General features: G+C 34.4%; 1 protein-coding gene across 1 annotated transcript; it reads right to left on the bottom strand.

The window, feature by feature from the left end:
* Positions 1–1,827: 1,827 nt before the first annotated feature.
* LOC142607221 (transcription repressor OFP4-like) lies at positions 1,828–3,103 on the bottom strand. The gene has a single exon (XM_075778646.1). The coding sequence runs from the start codon at positions 2,993–2,995 to the stop codon at positions 1,865–1,867; it is 1,131 nt and encodes a 376-aa protein (XP_075634761.1). The 5' UTR covers positions 2,996–3,103; the 3' UTR covers positions 1,828–1,864.
* Between the last annotated feature and the right edge of the window lie 5,480 nt (positions 3,104–8,583).

The raw sequence follows: 8,583 nt of genomic DNA, 5'->3' as shown, positions 1-8,583 counted from the left end.
TTTATCCATTCTTCTCGTATTCCGTGCCAAGTCTGCTTTCTTTCCTTTTTGATGATTTAACCTTATGCCCCTCACATAACTAGTGCTCATCCCCGAGGTCCGAGGTGCGTTCTCGAAAATAACCTTAACTACCCATTTAAATTAGATTTGGGATCCTCGTCCCCCACATCTTCTAATATTCATTTTTTGTTTTTGTAACATGTAACTCATTAATGTCATTATATAAATGCATGATTTTTTTTTCTTTTTAACATTATTATTAGAAGAAAGTATGATATGATTTTTATGGTTAAAAATTTGGGACATGTTCTATTTTATCATTCATAAACATAAGAAAAATTTTTATTTAGTATTGTTAGTTTATATTAAAGGCACATTGTTAGTATAAATTGTTGGTGTGGTTTTTTTTTTTTTCTTTTTTTTAAATATCGATTTATTTAGCTTGGCCCCTTTTGCAACAATTTTTTGCTCCACCGTTGTTCATATGAGCATTTCTTGTGTGTGTTTCATTGTGAGGGAGTTGCTATTTTAATGATGTTACTTTTATGTGTGTTTAAAGTACCTAAATTGATTCATACCTGGTTTCATCTTTGTTCACTAATTTTCTTGTACTAAAAAGAAGAAGAAATTTCAAGAACCTTGTAATTTAGTGGTAGCACACGGTCTTTTTTATTAGAAACAGAGTTCAAAAAAGTACAAAATATTTTGAAAAATATAGTTTTAAGTTTTGGTTTCATTTTTTGCAAGTTACATATTTTATCAAAGACTTAATGCAAAACTTGAGAAAGAGTATTGGAAAGTATGGTTCATTTTTTTTTTTGTTTATTTTTTATTTAATTTTTTTTTATAGAAGATAAAAATTCTACTTTTGTTTGATCTAAGTGTATATGTGTGTGAAGCTCCTTCTTAGAGACTTGAACTCCGACCATTCTCCCCCACACCCTACAAGCGGTTATACTTGTGGAGTGACAATCACACCAAGCGTGTGCGATGGCAAAGTATGGTTCACTTTCTAAATCATGAATATTAAATCAATTAATTAATTGTTTTGAGTAAATTAAGGGATTTGAGCTATCAATTGTATTTATATGAAATTAAAAAACATAATATACATTGAATAAATTGATAATTGTCCAAATTATGTAAATCCCACTATAAACATGGGTTGCCATGTGATGTCAATCAAGTGAACGGAGAATGTAACTTTTTGACTTACCAAAAAATCTTCCAACTTAATGACAGTGTTGTGCGTTTTCATGTAAAATATCCCGGATTCAAAACTTCTTATATATTCTTTTTATTTTCCATAACACTTCAAATTTAGATAATATGTACTTCTCTCATATGGTATGGTACATTTGTGTTTAAAAGAACCCCATTTCATGAATGGATCCTCCAAAAATTTGGAATTTAGAAAATGCTCATTGAAGATTATTGTTTATCTCATAATTTAGGAATTTTATCCCCCGAATACTACATGCTTATTTTATGCTCTACAAGTAAACAACTACAGACTTACAGAGGTACATTCAGTTGTGATTGAATCCAAAGCAAGGAAGTCTAGGAAAATTACTGAACACATATAACCTTTTTATGGCCACTAGCTAGAGTTGATTATAAGCTGGGGATTATTGATAAATTCAAACAAGCCAAAAAGACACTGAGAAATCAATGGTTATTCGTTACTAGCAAATTGTAATTGATCATCCTACCGCGTAGGTAAACTGCAAAGATTGAAAATTTAGCTTATCTATGGATATTTAACTTGGGGGCAGAGGAATGCAAAAAAGAGAGACCAAGAAGGCAAGAAAGGGTGTTCGAAAGTAGTGACACAAGATTATATGCATTTCATGATCTCATATCCTTACAATCGGAGGTCAGCCATATCAAACCAGATTTGCTCAAACGCCTTGACAATGAGATCATGGTACTCATTCGAATTCAGTGAAAGGTAACAAGCAAGTAGTTCTTCCAAATCCTTCGATGCCTGGATGTTGTTTTCCACAATCATCTCCACCATTGAATCCCTGAAGTCCCTCTCTGGATCAAATGAGGACTTAACAACAGCAAAACTCCCTGGAAGGCTTTTATTCTTTGAGGACGAGCTTTTTCTGGCAAAGGACTGAATCTTCCTGCTTGCAAGTCTTGGAGAATTGGCTCTGAGTCTTATACCTGTAGAATTAGAGGAGGACCTTCGAAGAAGAGGATTGGCTTTATGCTCCTTCTGAGTCTTAATGCTTTCCTCCTTGACAATTTTGACAGGAGACTTAGATGATGAACTTCTGAACTTAGTGGCTTTAGTGGTGTTATAGTCGGATTTCACTGGCTTTGTCAAAATTGGAGGAAGGTCTAGCTCCAAAATTGTATCAATTCTATCTAGCTTTTTCGCTTCCCTAGTAAAGGATTCGTTATTCATGTCGATGATAATATCAGCAGTTGAAGAACTGAGTCTACAATCACAAGGGCTCGACCATGAAGCTAACTCACATGAAGCAGGAGCTGCAAAGTTTTCAGACTCTGAATCGGATGGAAGAACAGATTCATGGGTGTCAGAGTCAGTGAATGTATCACTGGGAGAGACACAATCAGTTGGTGACTGTATTGGATTCGGCTTAGTGCAAGTAAAGTCAAGCGTGGCCTGACAGATACAACTTTTGGCTGAGGCAGAGGAGGTGACAAGTCTAGGAGACGGTTTGTAAATAGATTTTCTGTCGGTTCTTCTCTTGGATGATTTTCTGGGTGGATTATGGAAATGAGTTTCTGATGCTTTTAAGTAATTTTTGGTCGAATTGTAGGATTTGTCGGACCTAGCAGAGTAGTAGGAGTGTCTCGGCTGAGAAAGGAAGGATCTTGGTGATGTTGTGGTGGTTGTTGAGGGTGGCTTTTTCTTAATGGGGTCAGAGGAGTTATGCTTCCTGGTTTTGCTCATGTCTTTGAGCTTGTAAAACCAGGCATTGGGCATAATATCCGACAATCTAAACCTGTGATTACCCATCAAAGATAGCACTTCTCTCTTTCTCTGTCACTGGGACAGCTAGCCTTCTCTCAGAGCTGCTTTGCGTTGTGTCTTTGATACCTTGAGTATTTGAGTATTATAGGATGGGAAGTGAAGATAACAAGTAAAAAAAAAAAAAGAGATACTACAAGGTTTGGTTATAGGTAAGAAAAACAAAGGGGGTCCACAGAAAAGTTTGGAATGAAAGCAAAGGGGCAGGAATTTCAATTACCCAGCTTTCTTTCATCATTGCCACAAGCAGAATTGCACAAACATAGTTTTTTTTTTTTTTTGTTTCATTACATTAACAAATTTGGCTTTTGGCTAATGTATGGTGATCTTGCGAATTTGACCTGAGGTCAGGAACTAGGGAGCAAGGGAATTCCAGAAAAGGATGAAAGACATTAGTCAATAAACCGTGTTTGAGCATCATTTGCACAGTTGGTGCTTTTTATGCATGATTTTGATCACTAATAGGTTGCTGCCATTCATGTATTCACAATAGCTTATCTGGATACTCATTTTTTTGTTTCTCTAAAGCGATATTAGGATCAATGATGATTCTCAACGTCAAAAGAAAAGGCAATGATGACTTTAGTAACAGCCAAGACCCATTTGTCTACTAAGTGCTCTATTTTTGCCATAAATTTCTGCTTCATTAGTAATAATATTCCTTTGCCTTTTCTCGACTGCTTAATGTCAAGGAGCCCCCACATGTGACCTGCCTGGCGCTGGAAATTAGATTACTTACTGGTCCCAGCCAAATTCTTTTTGATGAGCAGAGCTGAGGTAATAACTCCAAACGCACAAAAATTTTAACAAAATATTTTAGAGCTCTCGAAGGTGACAAATTGTTAATGGTAGATGATAAAGTAATGTTAAGAGCGAGTTCATATGAGAATCAATAAAAAACTATCAATTCAACTATTGTTAATACTTATGTGAAAGTTGTTGTGACGACTTAAGTTAATTACCAATCATTGCAAACCATGTTGAAGCATTAGTGTGTCTAAAATTCTTGTTAGACACACGGTTGATTGGCTGTAAAAACAAATGTATACTCATACATGACTAGGATACGAGAAGCTTGAACTAGAAGTTTAGTCTCTTTCCTTTTGGAGTATGTCTACCACTCTGCCTGCCATAATTTTTAAGAGCCACGTCAAAAGGCTACGTACCTTCCCAGAATTAACACTTTATGTGTTGTGCAATATCACACCTAAGATTTAAACCAATATCAAAAAAAAATGTTAACAAGCATGTACAATGAATACAAGAATCACACGTGGTTAGGTTATATAGAAAATGGTAAAGCTATTAAAAAAAAAAAAAAAAAAAAAAACAAAAGGATACACTAAAAGACTCTCTCTCTCTCAATAACCGACCTTAAACAAGTCTCTTTCTTATGCTGCTCTTTCGTCTCACGACACAAGTTTAGATCAAGCCTAGTACTTGAACTCTCATGCATGAAAGATCAAGAAAATTATGTACTACAAAGAACTAAAGCTTGCATAAAGTCAGTTAGGTGAACAATCCATGGTGCAACCTTAGCCAAATATGGCAAGAGGTCCTAAGTCGGTTAAAGCTTTGCCTAAACCAAAAAGGACATAGTTTCTAAGTGAAGCTTATCAGAAAAAGGTTGGCTAACATAAAGGTAACAATGCACGCTTATTAATTCAATCCACTTTAACAAATCTCCACTTTGAATTAAATCGGATCAAGTTATGGGAGTGGATTTCCTCCAATGCCTTCACCGAAATCCCTAAAGACTATTTCTGTATTTCATACTGCAAAATCTGATTAAGTTCAAGTAATACTTGACCTTATTATTAGGAATTAGCGTTGTCAACATGTTAAGAGGCATTCTCCCCAAAAAAATTATTCTTTAATCTTGTGGTACTATACATCACTATGTTTAATTCTTTCATATATACTTTCTTTTTTATCAAGTGAATTATGTTCTGACTATCAGAATTAGGATTTAGACATTATACTACTTCTCTTATTGCCCCTATTAATGTCATATCTTAGGTTTAATAGATTGAAAGTTGGCAACTCAAGACAATAATGTTGAGTCTAAGTGTTTGTATTTTGCATTCTAGAAGAAAACCCAAGATCAGCACAAGGGAAGAGCAATTTTTGGAATCTCGATAACTGCTCAACACGTCCTTGATTGATCGAGAATCACAAATTCAGTATTTGATTTGATGTGTTTCTCATTAAGTCAGCTGTATAATTAGTTTTTTGTAACCTTAATTAAAGTGCCTATTAAGTAGAGCTTTTACAAGGTTGTGGAGTCAGAAAATCCTGTGCTATTTAGAGAGAAAAAACCCTACCTTCCAGCTATTAAGAGGAATCGATATAGTGTTGTTGTTGCCATAGTGCAGATTAAGGTTGAAGCTATAGAGTCATCCCGGGATTTGCTACGGAGATTAAATTTTTAAGAGATTCTTGGAGTCACAAGAGAGAAGGTTGTGTCAAGAAAATTCAGAGTAAGGATTTGGAGTTACATGTGCTCATTCATATGAGTAGGTATCTACTGGAGGTAGCAATAGAGATTATGCTTAGTATTAATTGAATGACTTCAATTTTACTGTGGATTTTGTTCCTTGGGGTTGGTGACTCAATAAACCCTCGATGTGTTCTCCTTTAATGCTTGTTATTAGTTTTTCACATCGTAAACATATTACTGTGTTCTTTATTTTCTGCATTTTGCTTTTAGTAATATTGTTTTTGTGTAAGATCAAATTGAATGATTAATCATCATTGGTTAACTATTTGGCTTGGCTTAAAATTGGTAATTGGTCGCTACTGGGGTCTAAAGTTTCCAATATCATATATTCTACTTCTACTATGGATAGAGCAACTGTGTCTTGTAAAGTAAAATTCCAGCAAATTGGGCCACCAATGAACATAAACACATCCTAGAATCAATACCCTCTACATAATCGACGTCCATATAATCCATAACTTTGGTTCAAGTTATCTAATCATATAAAATACCATAGTAACATTGCAGGCAAGGTATCTTAATATTCATTTTCTGCATTCCAGTACTCTTTGTCCTAGATATGCCATATACTTATTGACACACACAAATTGCAAGAGAAAACCATTTTGAAATGGGCAACAAATGGGGATAAAAAGATATCATTTCTTGGGAAAACCATAATTAACCGGTCCCTCCCATTATGAATTTCTATCCCAAAGATTTTCTTGTATCTCCAAGATCCTTGATTTCCAAGTATTCCAAGGCAAAACAAAGAGAGCTTGATAGTCATGTATACAGAAACGGTTGGTGACATTATATGCATAGCAAAGTATAAGTACAATGGTATCTTTGTTGTAGGTTTGTAGCCACACAAAAAAAAAAAAGAGGTGTAAGTATAATGTCTCAATTTTGAAATTCAAGATGCCATTTCTTGTATGTTGCCCCCACTGGAAATGTTTCTTTCTTGTATTGCCTCCATGCGTGAGGACATTTAAGAAATACGAAAATTAACATCCAAAAATGGGTTTGTCAAAAATATGGATAACGCAAAGGGAACAGTGTGTAATTCTCACTTATTTTAAAGGGCGTTTGGTTTACTGTAATGTGTTCTTAATGCGATGCACATTACAATGATGTGACATTAAAGTTTTTGGTTTATTTTACTTTTTCTAACATTACCATAATCTAAACTTATAAAATATATAACATCATCTTAATCTTATCACTTTCCTAAATAATGTAAGGTTGTATTTTTGTACTGAGATGACATTAATGTAAAATTACAATAATGTAATATTACAGTGTAATGTAATATCACGGCAAGCCAAACAGCCACAAAGCATTTCATAAAGCCAATTATTGTGTGCTTTGAAAGTCACAAGTTAGAACCTATAAGGGTGAGTTCAAATGTATATCAACATACACATCAAAACTTCATTAGTTTCAAGTTTCAACCGCTATAACGTAATACTATGCTAGTAACTTAATTGCGCTAGTGCTGAATTTTCTGCTATAATGAAGATCAAGATTATTCCGTATTTGTGATGGTCCTAGACTCCTAGTTACATTGTTAGGCCGGTGCCTCCTATTTACCTTTGTTTCCAATTCCTTTAGGACCGCAAACCACTAATTTGAATTTTGACACCACCAAGTCCTTGTTTCACAGTCGCATCTCAAGATTTTCCAAAACAACACCATTTACCCCAAGATTTCAAATATTTCATACAACCAAAAATAGCCAACTTCTCACCTAAATAATCACGGGAAAAGTTAACGAATTCTCAAATGGTCTATTTGGATGGCATGAGATTTGGGCTAGGATTTGGATCTAAGAGCCCAAATTCAAATTCTTTGTTTGGGTAACTCATAAGAAGAAAATTTTAGATTTGGCCCAAATCCATCTTGGAATTCAAGGTCCAAATCCGTAGATTTCAAATACCTTCACAAACTATGGAATTTGGAAATCCCTCACACGCACGCTCTTCTCCATTCTTAATTAGCTAGCAAATTAGGAAATATTTTTAAAAACTTTTTATGAAAAAAAGACAAACAATTAGTTTTTTTTTTTTTGCAGCTTTGTGTCAATACTTTTCTAAAATAGTTTATTAACAATTACTCTAATAAAGGCATATGTTAACAAGGAGAAATTATTAGGTCCACCGGGAGGACTGCTGATGTGGTCCTCCTAACCAATAAGATAATGTCATCTATACAAATGTGTGAGTGAACTTCTTAATCAGCATAAGAAATAATAAAAACAAAAACCAAGTGATGTCACATTTGCAAGAGAAATAGGATACTTTGTTGTGCCGCTAGAAATAGAAAAGGCAAGTTAAACAGATTGTGATAAAATTATTTGGGAGATAGGAATCAGGGGTCCCTGTAGGAAGGGTAGAAGTGGGTTGCTACACACAATAGAAAAAGAGGTATTATAACAAAGATAATGAAAGGGACCAATGAATAAGTTAAGGTTTATATATATATATATATTAACAACCCACCTAATTAAATAATAAGTAGTTTTTTTTTTTTTTTTTGGATTTTGCCATAATATACAACTTATAATTTCAAGGCTCATAGAAATTGAACCTTCACACAAAATCTAGAGCAAATAAATAGGTTTTAAATAATAAATTCCATGAAAATTTGTTGGGTATTACATTTGACAATTTGAGTTCAAAAATCTCTCCAGCATATGGGAAAATAGATCTAAGACTTCCTAGAAGCACTCTATGAGGCTTTCAAGTGGTGTCTGCATTCATTCCAAATTAGGTCAATCTGCCAAAATATATCTCCATGTACAACAGAAAATTATAACTAATATAATTGAATCCAAATTTGGCTCAATTGTGGCTTGAGATAATATACCCTAGAAATTGTGCCTATTAGAGCATTCACAGCAGTGGAGCTAAATAGCTATATTGCTGAAAGTTATAAAAAAAAATACTATTTTATTCGACTCCCTGCTCCTGGCTTTCATTTCAAGCTCTCTCTCCTCGCTTCAGTCACTCCGGAAAGCTCATCCATTTCAGTCTCTCCTTCTCTGAAGCTCACCGCCCTCTCTGAAGCTCACCGTCGTTGGGTTGTGGATTGTGCT

The sequence above is a fragment of the Castanea sativa genome, chromosome 8 (genome assembly GCF_040712315.1).
Source record: "Castanea sativa cultivar Marrone di Chiusa Pesio chromosome 8, ASM4071231v1".
Taxonomy (NCBI): Eukaryota; Viridiplantae; Streptophyta; class Magnoliopsida; order Fagales; family Fagaceae; genus Castanea; species Castanea sativa.
This window is presented reverse-complemented; position numbering and strand designations above follow the sequence as displayed.

Bases quoted from the DNA above. Each gene is read 5' to 3' on its own strand.
- LOC142607221 (XM_075778646.1), bottom strand. From the start codon at position 2,995: ATGGGTAATCACAGGTTTAGATTGTCGGATATTATGCCCAATGCCTGG.